At 45.6% G+C, this 24,973-nt stretch overlaps 3 protein-coding genes across 4 annotated transcripts in view; 2 read left to right on the forward strand and 1 right to left on the reverse strand.

The window, feature by feature from the left end:
• Nucleotides 1-4,700: 4,700 nt before the first annotated feature.
• Nucleotides 4,701-13,095, forward strand: PHYHD1 (phytanoyl-CoA dioxygenase domain containing 1). 2 transcript variants are annotated; one of them, XM_051636238.1, is made up of 11 exons: nucleotides 4,701-5,212; nucleotides 6,021-6,179; nucleotides 6,683-6,758; nucleotides 6,886-6,933; nucleotides 8,414-8,469; nucleotides 8,675-8,737; nucleotides 8,839-8,860; nucleotides 9,207-9,335; nucleotides 10,866-10,982; nucleotides 11,147-11,273; nucleotides 11,456-13,095. In XM_051636238.1, the coding sequence occupies exons 1-11, from the start codon at nucleotides 5,180-5,182 to the stop codon at nucleotides 11,505-11,507; spliced, it is 882 nt and encodes a 293-aa protein (XP_051492198.1). In that variant the 5' UTR covers nucleotides 4,701-5,179; the 3' UTR covers nucleotides 11,508-13,095. The 2 variants fall into 2 exon arrangements, with proteins under 2 accessions (XP_051492198.1, XP_051492199.1); XM_051636239.1 differs by lacking the exons at nucleotides 4,701-5,212; nucleotides 6,021-6,179 and adding an exon at nucleotides 6,198-6,602.
• A 659-nt stretch (nucleotides 13,096-13,754) lies between these two features.
• On the reverse strand, nucleotides 13,755-18,757 carry DOLK (dolichol kinase). Its single transcript, XM_051636237.1, has 2 exons — nucleotides 18,710-18,757; nucleotides 13,755-16,524 (listed from the first exon to the last, which is right to left on the reverse strand). The coding sequence occupies exon 2, from the start codon at nucleotides 16,417-16,419 to the stop codon at nucleotides 14,848-14,850; it is 1,572 nt and encodes a 523-aa protein (XP_051492197.1). The 5' UTR covers nucleotides 16,420-16,524; nucleotides 18,710-18,757; the 3' UTR covers nucleotides 13,755-14,847.
• A 67-nt stretch (nucleotides 18,758-18,824) lies between these two features.
• NUP188 (nucleoporin 188) overlaps nucleotides 18,825-24,973 on the forward strand; it is a 30,162-nt gene continuing 24,013 nt past the window's right edge. The window contains exons 1-8 of the mRNA XM_051636235.1: nucleotides 18,825-18,883; nucleotides 21,250-21,304; nucleotides 21,888-21,961; nucleotides 22,559-22,643; nucleotides 23,325-23,405; nucleotides 23,679-23,723; nucleotides 24,574-24,666; nucleotides 24,780-24,899. Coding sequence (XP_051492195.1) covers nucleotides 18,858-18,883; nucleotides 21,250-21,304; nucleotides 21,888-21,961; nucleotides 22,559-22,643; nucleotides 23,325-23,405; nucleotides 23,679-23,723; nucleotides 24,574-24,666; nucleotides 24,780-24,899 — 579 coding nt within the window. The 5' untranslated portion in view covers nucleotides 18,825-18,857. The remainder of the gene's footprint in view (nucleotides 18,884-21,249; nucleotides 21,305-21,887; nucleotides 21,962-22,558; nucleotides 22,644-23,324; nucleotides 23,406-23,678; nucleotides 23,724-24,573; nucleotides 24,667-24,779; nucleotides 24,900-24,973) is intronic.

The following is a 24,973-nucleotide window of genomic DNA, read 5'->3' on the forward strand; positions in this document are numbered from 1 at the left end:
AAATTAATTTACTCTGCCCATCTGAATGGTTAAATGGCTGTTACAGGTATCTTTCATGATGTGTTCTTTGGTATTAATTGTCACTTCCTGATAATATCCTACCTCATTTTTTATTTTATTACTGTTCATACACTCCATTTAGCTCACTTTGTTTTAATTAAACTAAGTTCCTGGTGTTCATTACCATATTAAGTGTATTAAGTGGCTTTCTGTTGCTGAACCACACTGAGGTCCTTTTTTTTTTTGTGGGGTTTTTCTGTTGTTTTTTCCTCTAACAAATCATTCTAGGAATTTTGAGAACAATAACATATCCTTTGCAGAGGATGAGGTGTATGGAAAAAATTCAAATATTGATTCAACAGCTGTGACATAGTTTCCTTTTTTTTTTTCTGCTTTCGAAAGGGACTCACAGGGTTTGAGTTCTTAGGATATATATGTTATTTTATTGTTTTTATTATCCTTCAGGGGAGGAATATAAGTTATTTTCCCCCTCATTAATAACCCTGCCTTATCTAGAGATACATTAATGTAACTTCTCCACAGAGGCACTTGCTCCTTCAAGTGTTATTTTATAGTAGGCTCTGCCTGGAGCCAGTTGTTCCCTCTCATTCTTTTTCAACCATGGAAAGATGTAACTTTTGCCATGACTTCTGACTGACAAACAGTAACTGTCGTTGTGTGAACAGTGGAGTCATCTACTCTGAAATGTTACCTAAGGTAAGGCTGAATGCTAACTAGTACAACTGTTGCTTAAATTTCACTTTTTCTTTTCTTGTTGCATTTTAAAAGAAGTGTTTTCCCCACTGTTTGGCCACATAATGGATTGTGTCATTTTATTAAGGGTGTGCCAAAAGAAAGTGAGTTTTCTGTCTTACCTGCACTCTGACAGTGCATGAAGCAGAACTGGAATATTGTTTGACTTGGACCTTTCTCCCTCCATCCCTCCAGCTGCAGGGTTAGGTTAAGACTTAACTGCCTCAGCACTATGAAATCCTCCAGAAATCTCATTTTGTAAGTCCCTTTTCAAAAGTAACTGGGCTTGAATTGCTGGACCCCAATAGCAAAGGTGAACTTTGAATTCTCACAAAGAAACGCATAATTTAGGATTTCTGGAATTACCCTTCATCTCCTTTAAAGGAAGTTTGTGGAACAATGGGGTAAACTTTTTTAGAGGAGACTGAGTGGGAAGGGGGCTAATGAGCCTGAGTCATCTTTTACAGCTGTAATGTGCCTGTTTCAGTAAGACACTAGTCATGGCTTAAACATTGTTTACTCCCATTTTGTAAATGCACGAGCAGGGTTATGGTTTAGCATCTTGAGACCCACAACTTGTTGTAACATTCTGGAGTCATTACATTCACTTTGTCTGTGGGATTTGCTGGGCAGCTGATCAACAGCACCTCCACCTTAAGCACTGAAGGCTGGTACTGTTTTCTCTGAAAGACTTGTAAGACTGGACACTTTAACAAGAATAAAAGTTCTAATTTTTAATTTGCATTTTCCTTTTACGTCTGCTTTCTTTTAAGTTTTCTGTATGCAAAGGCACTTGGCCTTTCACTGATCTCTCTTTTCACAAGACAGATGTTAATAATCCCAGCTATTGTGTAGGATTATTTGGTTGTTTGTTTCTTTACTCATCACATGAGTCCTGGTAGATGATGATGTTCCTCTATGAGTAAGTAAAAAGTAGATGTACAGCAAAAGAGGCCCTGCTCAGTGACGAGCCTCCTGTATTTCACCATCACTTTAACAAAAGGCTGAAACAGTTGACCTTGCCAATTATAAGACTGTTGGAGTGTTGTCTGCACAGTCCTGTAGAAGCTCAGTTGGGTTTTCAAAATGTGTGTTGTGCTCCTCTTCCCTAGGAAAGAGACAGGGACTGAAGTCAATGGAGAACACTGCCTGTTGCCATAGAAATAGTGTCTTCAGCCAGCTGCTGGTAACAAACTGTGTTCCCTAGCTGTCTGCCTACCCCAGGCACCACTTTTTCAACTGAAAATACTGTCAGCATCTTTTCTAATTGAGCATGTTCATGATGTGTTAGAGAAAATGTCTGTAACTTTCAAAGACAGTTGGAGTTTCTGTGCAGCTTGTTTACTGTATAGAAATGTATTTATCTTGTGTTTTGCCTTCCCTTGCTTCCTTTGTCTGAGACTACTTGGCCACAGTGACATTGGCCCTGCTTCAGGGACAAAATGTGAGCAGGCTGGGAAGCAGGTGAAAGGAGGTGGGCTGTGATGCTGCTTATTGATGAGTTTTAATGAAATGCTTTGCAGGACTGAAACAAGAAAGGAGAGGACAAAATGCCCCTTGTCATCTAAGACTCACTAGGATTGCAGCTCCTTTTGGCAAGGATTTACCAGCTTTTTGAATAGCTGAGCAACAGGAGAGAAGTAAAGGTACTATGAAAGAAAACTGGTGCTTGCTGAATTCCTGTAGGAATAATACAGTGATAGGGAAAGAGCCCCAGGATAAAGAGCTGATCTGTGTTTGTAAAAAGACTTTTAATCCTGATAATTGCAAATTTTCTACATAGCTCACTGAAAAGCATGGAGTAAAGTTGTAATAGAGGCAGATTGGTTTGATTCTGGTAAAATCCTCTAGCTCTCTTGGCACTAAGTTTTTCACCTTGCTGGTTTCTGAAGAAAGTAACCATCTTATTTTTACCTGTTGATGCAGTAAGGATTCCTTTGATGGGAAGCTGCTGCATTTGTAAGGCTTCTGCTAACTTGAAAGAAAGGCCTGTTAATACAGGGAAAACAAGTATTTAATTATGCCATTCCTTGTTTCTCCTTAAATACTCTTTTGCTTGTTGCTGATCACGTTGGAGATCTCAGGAGAGGTGATGAGATTTAGCTGAATCTTTTCCTCACCTGGCAGCTCCTCCAGCAGCAATTCTGGTGAGAGTGCTGAGCTGCTTAAACTGGCTCTGGAGAACCAGCAAGCTGGCTTGGCTCCAAATGTTTTAAATAAATACTCTTATGGAGGGGGAAATTAGGATAATCGTGCCAGTCAAAAAAGCATTTGAAACACTTGTGATTTGCCTGCTGCAGGGTTGTCCAGGTTCCAGATGTCACTCACCCCTGTACCTTTCATAGAGACATAGGATGGGCTTTGGCAGCCTCCAATGGAGTTTGCTAGAAATGCAGTTTTCTTGTGGAGCTGGCAGGAGAAAATGTTGTTTAATAGTCTGCAAAAGAGCTCTCAAGAAGGGAAGGGAAGGAAAAGAGGGCCACTTCCCAGTTTTGTTCTAGTATTTTCTACCTTCCTTATTTAAACTTACTGAAAGATAAGGTATTTACAAAATGACATCCTTCTCTTTGACTTTTTTGGGGGCATTATGTGGTTTTCCTCTTGCTGAAAAGGTCTTTTAAAGCCTCAAAATGGGAGCATGTCTGGAGGGGCAAAGAACTGGAGGACTCCAAAGAACAGAGACTCATGAAGACTCCCATAACCAGGATGAGCTGCCTCTCCTAGTCAGTTATCTCCTGGTACTTTCTGCACTGTGGACTGGGAGCTGCTGTTTATGTTGCTCAAAACAATCCATAGAACAGGAAAGCTGTGGTTTGCTGTCGTGTGTGTGAACTAAAATGGGTTCTGAGGTCATCAAGTGTGTGTGTAAGGTGGGGAGTGGAGAAGATGACGTACTAAATTACTGAAAAAAATGACTGGGAATGAGAAGTCCATGACATGAATGACCTGGGTAACATGGAGATGGACTGAGGAGTGGCATGGGAGTGTGTGTAAAAAGCCCCTGGTTACATATCTTCCTAAAACCACTCCAGCTCCCATCAGTGGGTGAGACTCCTTTAACAGGGAGAACTACTTGAGTATTTGTTGAGTTTGGCAGCATTGCAGGTTAATCATTTCCCCTCCATGTTTGTAGCCCAGTGATTGAACTGTCTTGCAAAGTTTAGCTTTTTAAACTACCAAATTCATATCTTCTGGTGTGCAGGATAAGCTCTGAATGCTCAAAAAGAGAAAACACTGATTTCCCTTTTCAATAAAAAACAAAACCAACCTTTGACAAGGTGGGGAGGAATTTTTATCCAGAACTGATTCCCTTGCAGAGTAGAGGACTTGTGTTTTTTTCAAACAGCATCTCTTCAAGATGCTTTTTCAGCTGCCAGCAAATCTATTTGGAAGGAAACATTTTCCCATGAGCTTTTCCCACCACTTCGTTTTGTGGGGTGGTAGGTTGGGGTTTTTTTGGCTGGGTGAGTGATGCCTAAAGCCACCCCCATGATGTTATTTCTTTGCGGAGCGCTGCCGAGAGGATGTTTTCAGTGTTTCCCGCAGGAGCCAAGCACATTTTTCTTTAGAGGGGAAGGATCTTTCCCCAGGGATTCCTGAGGGATGGGCAGGATGCGCTGGCGGGGAGCGCCACCGCCGGGCTGCTCTTTGTGCCTCGTTCTTCTGCCTTTCAGATCGAGCTTCTGCATTTTTCTCCCTCTGGTTTGTACTGTGGTTTCACCTGTTTGCATGCCCATCTAGAGCTGCAGGACAGCAAACTGAGCAAGTGGAGGTGTGCCTCGCCAAAGAGCAGCTGAGAGTGGAAATAAGATCTATTCTCTATGAATTTTACCAAGCCCTTAGTGAAAGCTCTTCAGCTTCATCACCCTTCAGTCTGATGTTTGCCACGTCCTGGGGTGCTGAACCCCTTTCAGGTGCTGAAGCGCTGGCAGGACTCACTGGCTGAGCAAAAAGGGCTCTGTGGGAGCCTGAATCACCACTTTAAATTTGTTTCAAAACTTTTAGATCTTTTCACCCCCCTTGTATCTTCTTTTACCCCCTTTATCTTGTTTTACCACTGTGTTTACCAGCTTAACTGCTGTAGTGTTTTTTTTAAATCTGGGTTATTAATTAAACGGCGATTCCTCCTTGGAGTTCAGTGAATCAAGTTTGTCATCACACATGAGCAGAAGGTTTTTGTGCACTTCAAGTTAGCAGCAAGAGCTAAAGCAAAAGCTCTGCAGCCCCCAGTGTCCCAACCAGGGACAAATGGCCAGAGACGGGGTCAATATTTCTTGAGCAGCAGCTCCATTGGCGGCGGAAGAGCCCGGCTGCCCAGGGCTGGTTGTTATCACATGCTGGGAAAAGATCACGTGGAGAGGCTGGGAGGCACAGCCTGGGCTGCATCCTGGTGGTGCTGGTGGGATCCTGGCAGCTTTTGCCTCTGATGGCGTTGGTAACCCAGGATCAGATCCAAAAGGTAAGGAGCTGCACCCTGGGAAGGAACGTGTCTGTAGTGCAGGCAGGTGAGGGTACTTGTAAGACGTGATCATAACTAGTTAACCCATGATCAGGTCTAGCAAGGATTTGCTTAGCAAACACTATATTCTCAGCTACTCGTATTGCATTAGTTTTGAGGGTTGTAAGGACTCTGTCGTGGCTACAGACTCTTCCAGAGAGCAGCTTGTCCCACAGGGCTCTTGCAGGAATTTCTCTCAGGCTCTTCTGCCTCGCAGCTGTGAACTCAGAGCCTGCCTGTCCAAGGATAATCTCCAGGGTGTTCTATATAAAGAAACAGTTGAGCCAGCAGAGTTCACTGCATTTTGTAAGGAATTGTGTAGTCAACCATGAGAAATTGCCCAGGGATTTTTCCCTTAAAGAAAACAGTGTTTTCTAGCTTGTAAAGGAGTCTCATTCTTGTGTGGCACACAGGTGTGACTGCTCTGCTTCTGTTGGCAGACTTTGTCATTTCATAGTTGCTGGTTGCACAGCTTAGATAAGATATCCTTAAGCCACAAAGGCTCTAGTGATATCTGCTGCTTGGTGGACTGAAGGGTTGAGATATGTTGTTCTGAACTGTGTGGAATCTGGCCTGTTAATAAACTATCTTCTTTACAATAGAAAGCAGAGCTGAAATTAAGAATGAAGAGCCCTCTGTCCAGCCTCAGAGCTGGAGTTGAGGTGCTTTTCACGCCGAGCTGAGGCAACGAAGGGCCAGAACTGTTCTCTTGCTTTGCACTGCTTCCCCTGAGAGCTCAGGAGCAGAGCAGTCACCCCCTCTCTTACAGTTCCACCAGGATGGCTTCCTTGTCCTAGAGCATTTTTTCACCCCGGAGGAGTGTGACAGCATGAGGCAGCAGATTCAGAGGATCGTAGCTGAGATGGAGGTGCCACAGCACTGCCGCACCCAGTTCTCCACCAGGGAGGAGGAGCAGCTCCAGGCACAGGTACTGAGAAGGGCAAGGCTGTTCCCATCGGAGGGAAAAGGATCCACTCCAGGGGAGCAGGGCTCTGTCTTCTGAAGATAACACTGAAAGGTGTCTGCTCTCTAGCTCCCTGCAGATGTTTGGTGGTGACCTTAACCAGAGGGTGAAGGAGGAGAGGGTGTGTGGGGCTCTGCCCTGCTTTCAGCCCCCACAGCTGCCACCCTGCAGGCAGCTCTCACAGATCACACTGTACTTGTTCTGCAGGCAGAAAATAGGTTATTTTCCATGCAGCCAGCAAAAGAAAAGCCTCTATGTGAGAGGTTCTTAGCAAAGTCCTATTCAGGGGACATTCCAGGACATGGGGTGTTGTGGAAAGCCTTGTCATGAGTGATGTCTGTTGACTCTGTTTTGTTTATGCTGCGGTTTGATGGGAAAAAGATGCAGGTGAGTAATAATGCTTTGATTGGAGGTTCATTTATATTTTGACAAGGATACCATCTTTACTGAACTCTTATCCCTGGCAGGGTAGCTCGGATTATTTCCTAACCAGTGGAGACAAGATTAGATTCTTCTTTGAGAAAGGTGTTTTGGATGAGAAAGGTGAGCTCTGGCCTGAGTTAGCTGTGGGGAGGGGACAGGAGAAGGCTGAGGGCTTAGAGGCCAGTTTCCAGCTTTAGGGATGATTCCTGCTCTGCAAACAATGTTAAATTCTGGTTCTGTTTCATAGGTAACTTTCTAGTTCCAAAGGAGAAATCCATCAGCAAGATCGGCCATGGTATGTTTAAAGGATGGGGTTTTCAGAGGGATGGACCAAAGGGGAGTGTTTTTCAGATGGGAGGATTTCTCCAGACCTACTCACTGTAAATAAACTTGGCCATCTGAGTTGAAATCTTTCAGAGCAGAGAATGACTTTCTCCCTCTCCTCTTGTGTGCCTCCTGGGTTTCTGCATTAAATTCTTCAATTTGATTTCTGCACACCAGCCTGTTTTTTCCCCACGTTGCTCTGTCACTGTCTCTGCAATTCTCTGTGCTGCCCCTCACTCTCTCCTGTCAAAGGACTTAAAAATCTTCTGTTACAATCCTTTTCAAAAAACCCTTCTAGGAGGTTTTTCAGCTCTGCATAGCTCTGAGGCACTGACATGGGAAAGTTTGGACTTCAGCCCTTGTCTCTTTTGTGTAAGAGACTGCTCTGACAAATTTACCACCTAAGACTGGTCACATTCAGTACAGATCAAACTGTGTCTTCTCTGTCCTGTGCAGTGGTGGGTTGCCAACACCAAAGCTCCCTCCCTGGATGTCACCAACACCTTTTCTTTACCCTTACTGCTTTGGGTTTGACCTGTTTCCTCTCTCCCAGCATGTTTTGTTCCCTTTTATTTTCAAACAATACAAGGAAAATGAGAGCAGGTTTTGCTGCGTCTCCAAATACATGAACTTTGTTTAGATTAAACTTCACTGAACTTGGAAACCCAGTACAGAGAGTTCTCAGTTCTTTGGTTTTCTCAGAAAAACACTCTCCCCTTTCCAGCCCCCCCTGCCATTCTGTTACTACAGTTCAGCTTTTCCCCAGAGGAAGTGAAAACAAGTTGCTGAGTCAGCAACTTAACAATTCAAAAGGCTTCTCTAGACAATTATTTTTGTAATTACTCCTTTTGGTCAAGTCTTGTCTCATCCTTTGCTCAGGAGCAGCCCCTGCTGGACTCAGTCCTTTGTTCTTGTGACAAATTTGATCACTATGGGATGGATGCACAATTCCAGTTTGGTCAGAGCTGGGCTGTAGCAAGCACCTGTGCACAAAGGGCTGTGACCCACAGGCTGTGGGCCTCTGTGAATGGAACCAAGCTAACTCATTTTTGCAGTAATTATTTTTGTAGCAAGTTGTCAGAGCTGTGTTTTTAAAGGGTGAATTCAGCAACCAGCCTCAGGGTTGTGTGCAGTGGTTGTCATGTCAGCATGTGCAGAGTACAATACTTAATCACAGAATACTCCATTTTTATTCACTCTGTTTTTTATATAGCTGTGGCTTGTGGCCAGTGAGTGATTAGATCTTTGGTCTCTTAGTACAAATTGTACAAATCTACAACTTCTGTGTCACCTTAGGTGTGACAAGCCATGTGTATCCACCCTTGGGAGGGGTGAAAGTTTCTGGTTGCAGTTTATCTTGCTTGGCTGTCCCTCTGCAGCTCGTTGCCTGGTGCTGCCAAGCTCCCTTCTGGTAATGAAGACTTCAGTCTAAGCTTCTTCTTTCCCCTTAGCTTTACATGCTTATGATCCTGTCTTCAAGCAAATCACCCATTCCTCCAAGGTGCAGGTGAGCTGTTACTGTTTCCTAGAATAGCCTGGAAAAAAAATAATGGAGTAGTTGATAAATATATTCTAGACTCTTAAGTACAATAATTTTGTTCTTAAAAGGAAATTTCAGTCTCTTCAAAGAATGATGCTTTCTAATGTGCACAAACTAGCAAACAAATGTTGGCAAAGTTGGTTTTTTTGTTTGTTTGGTTTTTTTTTTCCAGGAGTTGGGAAGAAAACTGGGCCTTGAGAGACCAGTAGTTGTGCAAAGCATGTATATCTTCAAGGTACAGTAATTCAAGTTGCCTTGCCACTCAAGAAATAAGACCCTGTTAGGTGGGAAACTGTGACTCTCCTCTCTTCACACATCCCCTTTCTTTCCTTGCAGCAACCTGGCATTGGTGGTGAAGGTGAGACTCAGATTATCTTTATATCACACTGCAGATAATGCTTAGCAAAAGAATATTACCAGGAAAAAGGCTCAGAGTCAGACTTAAGCCTGTGAGTTTTGTGTTCCAAACCTTCTTAAAATTATTAAAAAGCATCCATGTTTTCCAGAAATATTTCTACATCAGGTGCAACTTGACCAAAGAGCTATTTTGATATTTGCAGAATGTGAGGTGGTATTTTTATGTAGGATTTAATGTGTATGACAGCAGGGAAGGGTAGGTCAGGGAGAACAAGCGTGCTGTCCTTCTGACAGTGCTGAGTTCCTCAGGCATTGAAAGATCCTGAGGACCATCTCTCTCCTTGCAGTGACCCCACACCAGGATGCCACCTTCCTGCACACGGAGCCACTGGGCAGGATCCTGGGGTTCTGGATTGCCTTGGAGGATGCCACCCTGGAGAATGGCTGCTTGTGGTTCATCCCTGGCTCTCATACCAGTAAGAGCTGGGGTGTTCCAGTATGTGCTGGGACACACCTGTCATCCCCTTGTGTAAGGGTGGAGAGTAACCCAGACTGTGTTAGGTTCTCTGCATCACACAGTGCCTGCAGAAGCTGCTGCCCTTGTTTGTCCAAAGGACAACTTTATTTACTACAAAGATCTCCTCCTGTTTTGTTGTCAAAGCCACAATCACATTTTTCAGCAGGTTATGAACTGCTTCACTTTGCTCTTGGCCACTAGTCTAGATGAGTCTATTAGAACAGTGTTTTTTAAATTAAAAAAACCAGGTGTTGTATGTGACTGACACGGTTCAGTTTGAAATTGAAAGACTAGAAACAAAGAATCTGGGGCCCTGGGCAAAGGAAGCACAATCCTCCTGAATTTTTATTTAATCCACAATTTGTTAAGGTGAGACCCATTAAAACTACTCCTGGATCTTTTATTTGCACTTAAGTATTATTTCAGAAGCTTCTCTTGCAAATTCAGACTCTGCCTTGCCTGGCAACTGAGGTTTAAGATTTAATATAAAGAAGGTTTTAAGCCACTGGGTCCTTTCTCCCTGTAGTGAAGCAGGTCCCTGCTGTGTGTTGATGCTCCTTCCACAGCTTTGACTGTAGCCTTGAAGATGTTCAACAGGTCTGATCTGGACTGCAAAGAGTAATAATCCTTCATTTGCCTTCCAGAGTAGGAGTACACTGAGAAATCAACTTTTTTTTTTATTCCTCCCCACCTTTCATTCCCAAATCTGCTTCCTTTCTGGGTTGCATGCCCTTCCCAAAGATCCCCCTTTGTTACTTGTTTTTCCTAGCCAATAAAATGTTTATTCCTGGCAGCCCTATGTAGGGGGACTAAAAATCCTCTCACACACCACTATGAAATACTGTCCTGAATCTCAGTAAATGAGTCTACACACAGATCACTTGGACACCACTGAGGCTGTTGGAGAACAGTCTGTTTCCCAGGGGAACTTAGGGACAAAACCAGATCAGTGCAGGCTCGTGTCATGGCTGTGGTGACCAGTGTTCTGTGTGTAACCACTGCTGGATCACCAGCACAGTGTTCTCTTTTCCAATGCCTCCAGGGCACACTAGTCATCTTTAAGCTGTTGCTCACCTAAGTGTTGACTTGGTGTCATCACAGAGCTTTTCAGATTTTAAGGCACTTACCCCTCATAAATCCTGGAGTCAGCTGCACTCTGGTTGCAGTTTATTCTCTTATAGAAAGAAGTGGAGCAAAGGTTGGCTTTGCATAAGTATAGGGCTATTTGTGTTCATAAAGGGCTATGTTGCAATACACAGAGCCAGAAAGGCAAACAAAAGGCAGTTGCTGATCAGTTTCTGACACAGCTGGAAAATCCTATTTGGTTAATGAAAAAAAATCCTCATCCAAATTCCTAAGGAAAAAAAAAAACCTGAATATAGTCTAACAACGAGGTTCCTGTCATTGCCCAGAGAACTTAGATACTGCTCCTCTCCTGTGCAGAATGTAGCTGCCTGTTCAATTTCCATGTGTGTTTTCTTATTTTCAGGTGGAATTAACAGGAGAATGGTCCGTGCAGCTTCAGGGGCCTCAACATGTGTAGAGTTTGTAGGGTCAGAGCCAGCCTATGAGGACAGCCAGTTCATTCCTCTGCCTATAAGTAAAGGTAAAAACCTCTCCCACACAGGTCTGCTCAGCAGATCGAGAAAAACGAGAGAGAGAGAGAGGGAAAACAGTATTTTAAGATTTGCAACTTCCTTTGTTTTGCAGCACTCACAATTTGGGGGAAAAAAAAAAAAAAAAGGCAGCTTGGCTATTTCTTTCAAACAGGTGGACTCATTCTGATCCATGGGGAAGTTGTCCACAAGAGTGAACTGAACAGCTCGGAGTCTTCTCGCCACGCGTTCACCTTCCATGTGATGGAAGCCAAAGACACCAGCTGGAGCAAAGAGAACTGGTAAGGTCACCCTCCTAACAAGCAGCTGAGGAGTCTTTGCAGTGCCATGGCCTGGACAAGCTTTTTGTTGGTGGTTTTGCATGTCATGGTTTCTGTTGATAGTACCAAGAGAGTTGATTTTCATCTCCCTAGAACTGGAGCAGCCCCTGAGGTTTTGTTTTTACCTCTTCCTTGCTTCCTAGGCTCCAGCCAACTCCTGAACTGCCTTTTCCATCCCTCTACACTTGCAGTTAGTGACTGTCTTCTGGAGTTAGTTGATTGATACCCCTTCCTGATCGTTTCTTCATGTTCCCTTTAAATACAACTTCCACTAGATCAGCTTTCAAGATAAATTAATCCTCTGCCCAGAACAAGGACCCTTAACACAGCTGAACACACCTGCCTTAGACAGGAGCTTCTACTGCAGCATCAGCCCTTCTGAGAATAGTCATCCAGTCCTTTTGGTAAGGAAACTTCTTCAGTCTTAAAAGCAGAGCATTAAAAACCATTGCACCTTGACTGGGACCAGTGAAGAAGTATTTCTTCTTGCAGATACTCAGCATTTTCTTCTCCTAAAGTCAAGAGCTTGTCTGGTGCTTTTCTTGGCTCTGTTGATCCCAGCACTGTAGGTGAACATGTCATAGGTCACCATCCTATTGTTTGGATCATAGCTATTAAAAATAGAATAATACAATGGTTTGGGTTGGAATTTTGGGCACAATGAAGCAGGAAGGTACTTTTATAATCAATCTTCTAAGTATTTCTAGCAATCTGTAGCTGATTGTTTGATATCTGGATGTGTTGATCAAAAATATTGTAGTTTTCATAGTTTAAACATGAATCTAAAATCCCCTATCAAACTCCTCATATTTAAATAAAAAAACCAAAACAAACACAACGGAAATTCTTCTTTTAAACTCTCTCAACTTTTCTTGGAGGAAGACACAGTGTGACCTTCTCCCAATAGGTGGGGCCAGTGCCAAGTTGCCTAATGACAGGTTTGAACTCTCAGTGTGCAGAAGAACAGTTAAAAGCCCCAAAACCCTCACAAAAGCAAATTAACTTAGGACAAGATGAAACATAAGGAATGTTAACAAACATAGGCTACATCCAAGGCAAGTTCAAGCCTGCATCCTAAACCAAACAGAAGCTGTGTGGGTATAATTTCACTGGCACAGGTTACCCTGAGATATGAGACAGGTTTCATTAATGCACTAATTACATCATAGTAGCCTTAAGACTGCTCAGAGTCCTAGCAGAGTGAGCCCCAGTTCTTTCTGACTCATCCCTTTCAAAAGGATACTGGCATTTGTTTGATGTGAAACAGTCACATTTGGTTTCTTTGTGGGAAGTTTCAGCCCTTTGGGCTTTGCTGGGCAGTTCAGGACAGTAAAGATTTCATCCCAGGGGGATGATCAGGTGGCTTGTAGTAGGAATTTTGGAAGCTGGATGACTGCAACAGCAGTAACCTTGAGGTCAGGGTTTCTGCAGGTACAGCTGGTGCCCTCCCCTGCTTTCCTACAGTTTGAAAGCTGTGAGCAGAGTGGAGGGAAAATTACTTTTAACTCTGATACTAATTTAGGATGCTAATGGTGAAGGCTGAGGCTTCTGATGGCTTCTCTGTACTTTTCCATTAGAAGAATTAATAATTTAGAACAGCACCTAATAATTTAGAATAGCACTTCCCACCTGAGGAGTGGGAGTCTGTCCTCTGATTATATGCACCACTACCTGCAATGTACAAAACCATCAATAAAAGCAAGAAGCTGAATTGGCTTTGCAGGATTTCCTCTTAAATGTGAAGGAAAGTCGGTTTAGCACAATTACAGAGCTTGATTTCCTACCAAGAGTATCTGACAATTTATTATGTGAACTAAAATCAACTCTGGACAACCTTGACATCTTCAGGAAAAGCAGTATCAACTCTCAGGAGCCCTTCCCATTCAGGGGGTAAATTGGGTAATGCTGCCTTTCAGCTACTCAAGTCCTGGCTTGTTGCAGGGACAACACAATATTAGATCCTGAGACCATTTTCTGGCTGAGTCTGCTGGCCCAGAGCACCAGTGTCATTCCACCCCCAAACTTATTCTCACTCCTAAGACACAGTCTCAGGGCTAGGAATGCAGGATGGTAGTGTGAGGTATCTTGGACTTGCACAAAACTGTTCCCAAAAGTGGATAAAGAGTGTCAGAAGTTATAACTTCATCCTGCAAACAAGAATCCTGGAATGCAGATCTTCTGCTTGGACACTTCTCAGGGAATGGAAGAGGCAGGGAGGGGATGTGCTGATGTGTTTTGTTCTAATGGACAATTGGCAAGCTGGCAAAAAGAGATTGGCAATACAGAAGGGTTTTAATATGTAAAAATTAGGTGGGTTTTTTTGGCCACAAAATGGTAGTTATCATTTTAATTAGATGAACAGAATTAAATAATTTATTGATAGAAACATTTTTAAAAATCAACACATTGCTGAAAAAAAATGGAAAAAGTAGAAAACTGCAATAGTGTTAGAAAAGTTTATTGACTTGAACAGATTTTCTGCTTTCATTATTAATGTATTCCTAGTTTTTCATGTCTTTGCCTAGACTTTTCCCCTCCATTAAATATTACTCCAAATGAATTTAGAGATTAAAATCTGGAAGATAAAAGACTTCTCTTGTTGCATAAAATTCCAGGGTTAAAACTGTAACCTTCTTGTTAGTCCTCTTTGGAATAAACAGTCTCTTACATTCCCAAACCTTCTGTACTAGCCCTGGATAAACTTCATGGAACCACAGAATGGTGAAGGCTGGAAGGGATCCTAAAGATCATCCAGTCCCAACCCCCCTGCATGGGCAGGGACACCTCCCACCAGAGCAGGTTGCTCCAAGCCCCATCCAGCCTGGCCTTCAACACCTCCAGGGATGGGGCAATTACAGCCTTCCTGGGCAACCTGGGCCAGTGCCTTCCTACCCTCGTGGTGAATAATTTATTCCTAATATCTAACCTAAATCTCCCCTCTTTCAGTTTTAAAACCATTAGCTCTACAGCTCCTGAGTCTGAAGTTGTGTTCAAAGTGCCAGGCATGAGTACAGCTCTGGGTGACAGTAACTGGATATGCTGGGACACTGGAACTCCCTCAGTGCAGGTGGTGGCCACCCTCATTATAAAACATGCTTTAAATGGTGATTCCACAGAAACAAGGGGTTCCCATTTTTAATAATCCAAGACAGCAGGGCTCAGTATAGTGAGACAAGTTTTGGTTCTGATGCAATACAGAGGTGGCAACATGTGAGAGGTTTGTTCTGTTCTCTCTGACTTACCTTTTCTTCCTCTACCTCTGAGCACCCAGAAGAGACTTAAAAAAGAGCATTTGTGTTTAATAATCCAATTTACAAGTTGTGTCTGGGTTCCTGAGAAATCAACTCACACAGTTTTAAGTGAGGGAGAAAACAAGAACAAAACCAAACCTTTATTTTAAATAGGTCTTTTTCCTTTGTTTTTACCTGCTGCACCAAAAGCAGAGCCCAGATCAGCTCTGAGCTCTCATTACAGTGCATATTTTGTTACCACTTTTCTCTAGAAAGGGAGGAGACCTCTGTTCCTGGAAGTGCTTCTATACCATAAACATTATCTGGAGGTAGAGGGGCAGCAGCAGATTATCAATTTGGGTTGTGTAAGTCTCCAAAAGAGAAACTAAGGTCACAGATGCCAGAATCCAGGCGTAGCTGGAGTTCAGATTCACGCTGCTGTCGAAGATCAGTATAAGAGCCACAGCAATGATCTGAGCAAAAATAGCTGTCATTGTCCCTTCAAAAGTCTTCTTTGTTCCTGGCCATTTGATTTCCCCCATCGTACTGCCACAAACAGAGGCAATGGTGTCTCCTACCCCAACTGCCAGCACCCCAGAGTAGGGGACCAGTGCTCCTGCCCCAGGCAAGGCACCTTTAGGAGCACAAGATCTAGGGAACAACCAGATTGGGAGGGACATGCCGAGGAGGAGATAAATATGAGTCAGGATTAGAGGTCCACTGTCCCTTTCATCCAAGAAGAGAGACAGCAGTTGCCTAAGGGTTTGGCCAAATGGTTTGATCCTGAAGTACCGGACGTACTCTAAGAAGATGAAGACTGCCAGGCACAGCACTGCAGCCACGTGGAGGAGCTGGCGGTCGTAGATCAGCCCAGGAACATAAGTAGCTACAACAATGAAATGGAAATATTTCCTGGTGACCGTGGAGGCCTGGTGTTTCTTACATTCAGATGATCTCTTAGCATTCTGGTAGAAAACTACACCACATGCTGAAGCAGCCAAAAAGGTCCAATACAGGAGGAGGTAAAGCCTTGTCTGTGTCTGAAAGAGAAACTGGAGTAGCCAGAACAAAGGGTTCCTCTGGATCAGTCGGTACAGCCACGGCATGATGACCCCTAAGCCCAGCACTGCTGTCATCGTGTGGAAAAACATGGAGGAGATCCACGTGCCTGAATCCATGAAAACGAAGAGCACGGTGAAAAAAAGCCCCAGAAGAACAACTCCAACAACTGCTACCAGAAGGAAGAAGTCTATGGGGTCCCCTCTGCCCTCGACTACATTGAGGGAGCGTTTAATGAGCTGATTGAGAACAAAACTCACACCTCCCAGAACCAGCAGCGCTTCTCCCGGGGTGAAACACCGAGGCAGCAAGTACAGCAAGATCATGCTGAGGTAGACAAAAATGAGCAGCACTTCTAGGACCTCTATCACTTCTGACACAGTCAGGGAGTGCTTCATGGTGTAGATAACAATACTGCCAGCCACGCCGGTGAGTATGCAGGTGTTGGTTGGCATGGGTTTTGTGATGCCAACTGCCAGGACCGACAGGAAGAGAGCGACCAGCATCCCGGCGGACGCCACGACGATGCCGAAGCGCTCGAAGTAGACGATGCCAGCAGCTTTGCACCTCTCCTTCATGGCTATCCCCAGCAAGGGGATCACCATGCTGGCTGGCAGGAGGCCACTGTTGGCTCCTGCACGGAACTGGAACACAGCCCCCCCCAGCTGGAGGAGATGGTCCCACTTGAACTGGACGTAGAAGGCCTGGATGGCGAGGGCGGCGGCGCACCAGGAGTAGCGGTCCCAGACCTTTGTGTGCACCAGGAGGACGATGAGGAACACGATCAGGGATTCCACCAGCACTGGTTTGCTTAACATGGTTCCAGTCTGATGTAGCTAAAGCTTTCCAGGTCTTTCTTGGGAGTCCCAGTGTGCTCAGCAGTCGTCCATCAGGAAGAATTCCCTTCCACGCTACTGCGGCTCCTGTTTAAAAAAATACAAAACAGAAAGCAGCAAAGTTAAAGCAGCTATAAAGGGTCCCACACAGCTCTGTTGTTCTTCAGCTCAGTTTGAGTGGGTACGTGCTAATTGTTAAAGTCAACACAGCTGAATTTAAAAAAACAACAAACAAACCAGTGAAGTAAAGGTAAGTAAACCATGTAGGATCATAGAATGGTTTAGGTGGGAAGGGACCTTAAAGATCATCCAGTCCCAACCTCCTGCATGGGCAGGGACACCTCCCACCAGCCCAGGTTGCTCCAAGCCCCATCCAACCTGCCCTTCAACACTGCCAGGGATGGGGCAGCCACAGCTTTCCTGGGCAACCTGAGCCAGGGTCTCACCACCCTCACAGGGAAGAATTTCCTCCTCATGTCTCACCTAAATCTCCCCTCTTCCAGTTTTGATCCATTCCTCCTTGTCCTCTCACCACAAGCCATGGTGAAAAGCCCCTCCCCAGCTTTCCTGGAGCCCCTTCAGGCACTGGAAGGCCACTGTGGGGTCTCCCTGGAGCCTTCTCCAGGCTGAAAGATATGCTTGATCATGACCTAAAGCTTTCATGGTTTTTACATCCCCTCACTCCCTTGTCTCACTGACACCTGCTCTGAATCCAGGCTCACAGCCAGTGACAGCTGCACTGCAAACCAAACTTGCCTTTAAACTTTTGGACTATGAAACAAATAGTGGAGATAATCAGCAATGCATGTGATGACTTAGGTTAAATCACATCTTCTTTGAAGTATTGTGGGCACTGACAACACTGTGCAATTCTCACCAGCATTTATTGCTTTATGGCAACTTCTCTCCTTACCCATGACTTGATATGTTTTAGCCATATATAAGCCAAGGCCATTACATGGGTATCTCCTTGGGGTTCTCTGAAGGTATAGTTCCCAATACAATGGTTGATCCAGTTCTACACATCCCTGCTGGATCAGGGATCTCCAGCTGAAACTTTGGATTGCTTCCTCCTTTCTGGCCCACCCTGAAGCTGATCAGTAGTAAACTCTTATTAAATTCTGCTCCCTCAGTTTCATTATTAAGCTCTTCATTGTTGTATCTACATCAGCTGCCTCATGGAAGGCTAGAAGTTTATTTTAAGTTCTGTCTTACCTTCTAGTTTTGAGCCCTGTCACCAAATGATACAGCTGATGGAGAGCTGAGTAGTAGCACTGCTGGGTAACTATTCAAGTTTGTACTGTCAAACTCCCTTAGGCTGTAAATAACTAAACTCTGGAGGGTTTAGTTATTTACGACTTTGTACTGAAAACTCTTAATTATTAATAGACTGCTTTTTGGCCTCCTTATTCCTATAGCCTGAAATACTTGATTGCCTAACAACTTCGTGACATTTACTGCAATCTTTTTACCATATTAAATGAAACAGGTGCAGAATTAGTCAGAGAAGTGGCACAGGTGCTATCTCTGCCCACTCCTTCTTGTTCCTGGGCAGAGGGGGAAGCTTAATGCTTGTCTGAGAAGAGGAAAGGTGAATATCACACGGTAGCCAAAGACTTCCTGTTCACTCTGGCGACTTTAAGGTTGCAACCCAGCTCTTGCATCAGCGAGGGCAGAGGCCAGTTTCCCTCAGCAGGCAGCCTGCCCGCCGGGCTGTGAGACAAGAAGGAATTTCAGCATCTGAAACGCTGGTGTCCTGTTCTAATCGTATCAATCGTTTTGGCTGGAAAAGACCTTTAACATCATCAACTCCAGCCGTTAATGCAGCAGCTGTGAAAGCCGCCGACCTGCGAATCTGCAACCCGATGTATTTCAGTGGGGAATGACTTCATCTCCTTGTCCCTGCTGCGCTTCCCGCCTTCCTTCAGGTAAGGGGAAGCCCCTCAGCGAGGGGGGGGGGCGTTTCGGGCTCCGCATCTCGGCTGCTCTGGGTGGGGAAGCTTCCCGCCTCCCTTTAGCTCTCGCCCCCGCTGCACCTCCTGCCTCTGTCCCGCCTCCTTCCTGCGTCCCCCGCGCCCTCCGCCGCGTTGCGGACTTCCCTCGCCCCGTTCTCCCGCAGCCGCCCCGCAGCCTGGCTGCCGGGAAGCACGGGCCGCAGCAGCCGGCGGAAGGTCTGGGAGCCGCTCGGAGGCTCTTCCCGCCTGAACCCCGCCGAGGGGCCGCGGCCTTTCCCGCCCCCCCCCCGCAGCCCGGCAGCGGATCCCGCACCCACCTCCCTGGACGCCGCCATCTTGGCGCGTTGCCGCCGGTCACATGACCCGACCCGCTGGGGAGGGGAGGGGGGGGCGGAGCCGAGCGGCGCCCTCACCACGTGACGGCGTGGGGGCGGGGCCGGCGGGTCACGTGAGAGGGGAGCGAAGATGGCGGCGGGCGGGCTGAGCGCGAGGTGCGGGGCCGGGCGGGGGGACCCGCCGCGGGGGGCGGCCCGGGGGGCGCCGTGCGGGGGGGGCCGCTCTCGGCAGGGCGCGGGGGGAGGGGGGGGGGAGAGAGAGGGGCCCCGCGGGGAGGGGAGGGTTAACGGCAGCGCGGCCCGCGCCGGCCTGGCCCCGCCCCCCCCCCCCCCCCCCCCTCCGCGCGCGCTGCGAGGCCCCGCCCCGTCCCTCGGTGAGGGGGCCCCTCAGGGAACCCCCCCCCTCACGGCACCCCCCTCAGGAAACCCCCCCGCAGGGAACCCCCCCCCTCAGGGATCGGGCCCCGCAGGGAACCCCCTTTCAGGGATCGGATCTCCTCGGGGATCGGGCCCCCTCAGGGAACACCCCCTCAGGACACCCCCCTCAGGGAACCCCCCCGCAGGGACCCCCCCCCCCCCCCCCTCAGGGATCGGGTACCCTCAGGGATCGGGCCCCGCAGGGAACACCCCCACCCTCAGGAAGCCCCCCCCCTTCCCCCCCAGGGATCGGGCCCCTCAGGGAACATTCCCCCCCCCTCAGGGAACCCCCCTTTCAGGGATCGGGTCTCCTCGGGGATCGGGCCCCCTCAGGGAACCCCCCCCCCCCCCCCCACCTCAGAGATCAGGCCCCTCAGGGAACCCCCCCCCTTCAGGGTCCCTCAGGGATCGGGCCCCGCAGGGAACTTTTCCCCCCTCAGGAAGCCCCCCCCCCCCGGGATCGGGCCCCTCAGGGAACTCTTCCCCCCCCCCTCCTCGGAGCCCGAATTTCCGCCTTAATTGTGGCTTTTGAGGGATTTGGCGTTTCTGCCGCGCGGTGAGCAGGCGGGATGTTGGCGGGCCGGGGAGGGTTGGGTTTTGCGGAGCTGGGCTCTGGCTTCAGGCCGGTGTCTGTGCGAGCTCCCGCCTCCCTCCGCGGCCCTCCCGGGAGCAGCGCGTTTGGGGGCTGGTCTTTTCGTCTTTTGGACAACGCTTGGCAGGTGTAAAAACTCCCGAGTGGAGATACGGGAAGTGTATAAAGCGAGCTGTTCTTTTCTGAATGAATCCCAGGTGCTGTGGGCGCTGTGGGTCGGTGCCTTCCTGTGTCCTGAGCGCGTTTTCTGACGTTTTTTGTAACGTTTTTAGACTGAAGTATTCCTAGTTGCTTAATTTTATTAAACTAGTCTCTGTAAGCCACAGTGTGGATGAGTGCACCACTGCTACAAAGAGAGCTTTCCTGCCTTTGCTGCCTGGCAGGCTGATTAATGGACTGGCAACAGGCTGTGATCTGTTTAATTCACAGAAGTTGGGAGGGTGTGAAAAGTAGAAGGGTTGGCTCTGCCAGGCTTGTGCTCAGTTCTACAAAGCGACCCTTTTCTCACTAAAATTCTGTGGCCTTTTGGGGCTCTCTGTGGGCTGGAGGGGTTGTACCCACAGCTGGTTGCTGCTGAGTCAGGAGGGGTTTATTAGCTTATATACCCAGGTGTACCTAACTATTGGGAGTTACCAGGTAGAAATTATGTTGAGAGGTCTACTGGAAATAATAGGTCTTATTATTCTTTGAATAATAGGTCTATTATTCTTACTATTCTCTGACACCATGTGTCAGAACTTGCAGCTGACTTTCCCTGTCATACAGAACTATTTGGATGATGCTATTCTAAAAATAAGTTAATGAGTGTTCTTGCTTTTGCAGACAGTCTCTGTGGGGAGGACTGTGGTGGTTAACTCCAGATTGGTACCATGTTGCTGTATCAAATAATGATTTCTCTAAAATATTTTTTTAGCAAACTTTTGGTTGTTTTCAGAGCTTTAGTAGAGAGTCTCATTTTTTCTGGATGCAAATGGCAGGGTCAGGATTTGATCTGTGATACCTTATAGCACAAGCTGGCTTTTCTCTACAAGATTCTCAGGTAGAAACAAGAAGCCAAGTGTGAATGTTCTGAAGACCTGCAGTAAATCACTCTGCCTCATGCAAAGCTGTTGCAGTTTCCACCCAGTTTTGTGTTCCACTTGGAGTGGGGGATGAAACTGTTATGGAAGGATTTGTTTGGAGCAGAGCATCAAATGTAACTGAATAAAATATTGCTCTGTGCTGTCATTAGGTTTCTTTCTACTAACTGGAGATGTTCAAGTAGCAGAATTAAATTAAGGTGATAAACTGATAGAAGTTTGCAAGTCTTGCCACGTTAGTTGTCATCCTCTTTGGGTCTTCTCTGGGTTCTTCCAGGGCATCTGAAGCTGGGCAGCTAAAAACTAGTGTTCCTTAGATCAGTTTTCTTGTATCACAGTGAGATCTGCTCTGAGTTAATGGCAGGTTTGAAGAGCTGTGAGATAAAATAGTGTTGGTCATTAAAATACTCTCTGCTATTTCCCTTTGTGTGCAGGAGCAGCAGAGAATTATGGACAATTCTTTTGGGCAGATCAGCTTTAAGAGAACCAGTAAGTCCCTGTCTTCCTAAGCTGGTTTATCCATCACTGAATGGACTCCATAGTTGAATATGTCATTTGTGCATCTGAATATTGGTGAAAACACGTTTTGCTGCTTTTCTTTCTTCATTTGCGTGGTTTTTGTTTCTGTGTCTCTGCTCCTTGTTCATTCTTCCACTCCTTGTTTGTAGCTGCTTCACGAACTACCTGGAAGGGTGTATGTGAGAAGGTGTTTCCCTTTCTTGAGCAGACACAAGTGCTGCTTTCTAGACTGGCTGGCCTGGGGTACATGAGTGGTGCAGCCTCCTTATTTTCTGGGATGGAGCCCGTACTTTCAAGAATTTGGCCAGAGATTGGAAATCCAAATGTTTCTGAACCTTTGCCTCCTGTTCCCTCTCCCCTCCCATGATTATGGCAGGGAGCTTCCTCATACAATGTGCACCTTGAATCAGTCTGAAGCAGAAATGCTGTCTGATGTTGTTCCTGTCTCTTTGTGGTGGTGGAATTTCTTTTGCTTCACTTACATTTAACCAGTCTGATGCTCAGCAGTGTATGCTGAGGAATCCCTTCAGCAGTATTTGGTTCTTTTTTTTAGGCACAGATTGCAGCAGAACTGAACAATCACTGGCAGAGGCTGTTAGAGGGACTTTCATACTATAAACCCCCAAGGTACAGTCATTGCCTGATTCTAGAAGTTAACCCCTGAAATGGGGCCTTCTAATAAGTAGGGGAGCATGTTGAATATTTCTCTCTGATTACATTCAGGTAGATTTTTACTCTTTTGCATGACTTGAGATTTCAGAAGAGGAGTAGTAAGATAAACTATTTAATCCACATAACATTTTTGGGCATGAATTACAGACCAGAAAGAAGTAAAAGCAGTTTCTGTTGTTATTACTAATGTTTGGTAGCTCTTAACCCTTGCCTCTGCTGAGCTGCAGTGACCATGTGCAAATGTGCAGCCTGTAGAGAAGTGACTCCTCTTGACACTCAGTCATTGCAGAAGGACATCCAGGTTCCCTTACTGGAGAAGGTGGAATGAATATAAAAGCTTGCATTTATTATAGTGATAATTGTGAACAATGGTAAGTTTTGTCTGGTGGGAAGGTCACAGAATAGTGTTATGTGAAATATTGAAAGGCTGTTGAGGAAAAAGCAAATGTTCAGTTTAAACTGATAAAACTGAGAACTTTGAAATGAAGCCTCCTCAGTTCATTCCTTGGGAGTGCTGCATTTTTCATGGCTAAACTTTCTTTTTTTCTTTAGCACCACTTCTGCTGAAAAAATAAAAGCTGATAAGGATGTAGCTGCTCCTCTAAAAGAGCTGGGTCTGAGGGTCAGCAAGTTTTTGGTGAGTGAAGGTGCTATCTGATTCTTTTTTATCCCTTCAAGTGGAATGCACTGTTACTGGGATTCTGGTGTTTAAGCCTCTTGGTGTTGGATAGAGGCAAACTGAAATTTCAGTTCCAAGGAATCTAAAAATGTTAGAAGTACATGTTTGGGCTATAGGTCAAAATGTCCAAAAGTGATTAGTGACCTGGAGGTCCTTTGCTTTTTCTGGATGACTTCCCTTTCTGCTGCAGAGGGCCCTGCTTCTCAGCAGCACTCACCTGCTTTTGGTCCTTCTTGGGTTCTTTCAAGACATCTGAAACTGCTCAGCTGAAATCAGATGTCCCTTCAATCACTTGCCACGTTTGAAAACACTGTGGGTTTCCCTGCCAGCTGATGCTCCTTCCAGCCAGAAGTGTAGAATTCAGTGGTTGATGGTGGTTCTTTTATTTCAGTGACTTGTTATGCTGCTTTTGCTGAAGTTCAGCTGGCTACATCCAGCATCAAAGCTTCTGTACTTTGCTATAAACACAAGTCCTGACTGAAGCAAGCATCTGTCTGATGCAAAAAAAATTTCCTTTGGCATCTTTTGGAAGTTACTTTTTTTAAAGAGAGAAACTGCTGGAATATTTGGAGAGGATATTTATCTTTAATGAATTCAGTTGCCTTTTATTCATTTCAGAGCATCTTTATTTTTTTTCAGGGTCTGGATGAAGAGCAGAGTGTGCAGTTGTTGCAGTGCTATCTTCAAGAGGATTACAGAGGAACAAGGGACTCCCTGAAGGTCCATGGCTCCCATTTATGATCTATTCACTCCATATCTTTCCTTAAAACCAATAGTTTTTTGAAGGAGAGTGAGTGGAGAGGAAGAACAAATATTTAGTTACAAATGAGTGTTTTGGCTTTGTGCTTTGGGAATCTGTCTTTCCAAAAGAAATTGAAAGAAAACTTGTCTTTTGTTTATTTTAGTCCATTTATTTTTTACGGTGAGGATGTATTTTGTCAGTAGATATTTTTGCAGTAGATAAACATTTATTTCTTTGTCTTTTGCTTACAGGCAGTTATTCAGGATGAAAGACAGAGTCAGGCTCTGATGCTGAAGGTTAGTAATTTGTATTTTCTGTCAGAATGATCTCTTGACAGACAACCAATTATATATCCATGGATACAGAAAGTCTTGGAATAGCTGAAGTATTCCTTCATATAAAAAGTAAATTTTGGAAGATGCTTCTGAAGCAGAGGGATGTGCATGTGGATTTGAACAGTGTTAATAGTTCCTGCAGAAAGGAAATTTTAGTCTTAATGTCAGGGAGTTTGGCTGGGCACATGTGTGCTCCCTTGTTTTCCTAAGGTTGTAGGTTTATGTGTTACTGTCTGAAGTGACAACTCTGAAATGGATACTGGGGATCCCATCTGACAGAGGATAACAGGGATGAGGAATGAGAGCTCATATCTCCCTGTCTTTTTGCCTTTCCTTTCCAAGTTTTCTCACTTGCAGTGTGATTGTGGACACGTGTTATTGAGTTCTGTGAAGTTAATTGAGGTTTTTTTTCTTCCTTGACCTTCTGTGCCCTCCTTGCCCCTCCTTTCCCTTAGACATTAGGAAGAAATTCTTCACTATGAGGGTGGTGAGACACTGGCCCAGGTTGCCCAGGGAAGCTGTGGCTGCCCCATCCCTGGCAGTGTTGAAGAGCAGGTTGGGCTTGGAGCAACCTGGGCTGGTGGGAGGTGTCCCTGCCCATGCCAGGGGGGTTGGAACTGGATGATCTTTAAGGTCCCTTCCAACCCAAACCATTTTATGATAATTTAAAAACCACTTAGTTGAAACTCCATCTGTAGGAGTGTTTGAGCACTATATATTCTTGTGGTGAGGACCAGTGTGTGGGAGAGGAAAATGAGTGGGATTTGGACACTGCAGCACATTGATATCAGTGACAATTTTGTATTCACAGCTCGCTGACTATTACTATGAGGAGAGGATCTGCATCCTGCGCTGTGTCCTCCACCTGCTCACTTACTTTCAGGATGAGAGGCACCCTTACACAGTGAGTACAGGTGTCCTGTCATTGCAACAGGCTAAATGTATAAGTTGTCTACTTGTGATTGTAAAAATCACAGCATTGTGCACGTGACAAGTTAATTTATTTGTTTCTTTAAGGCACAATATTTCCAGTGTGTTGAAAAGTTGGACAAGGAGCTGGTTCCTAATTACCGGAAGCAGTTTGAAGCACTGTACAAAGCTGAAGCTCCTACATGGGAAACACATGGAAATCTCATGGTATTTTGTTTCTTGCTGTTATTTATTCAACTTTAAAAGTTTTCCCTTATATCTAGTGTATTGGAAGAATAAAG

Source organism: Apus apus, chromosome 19 (genome assembly GCF_020740795.1).
Source record: "Apus apus isolate bApuApu2 chromosome 19, bApuApu2.pri.cur, whole genome shotgun sequence".
NCBI classification, from domain to species: domain Eukaryota; kingdom Metazoa; phylum Chordata; class Aves; order Apodiformes; family Apodidae; genus Apus; species Apus apus.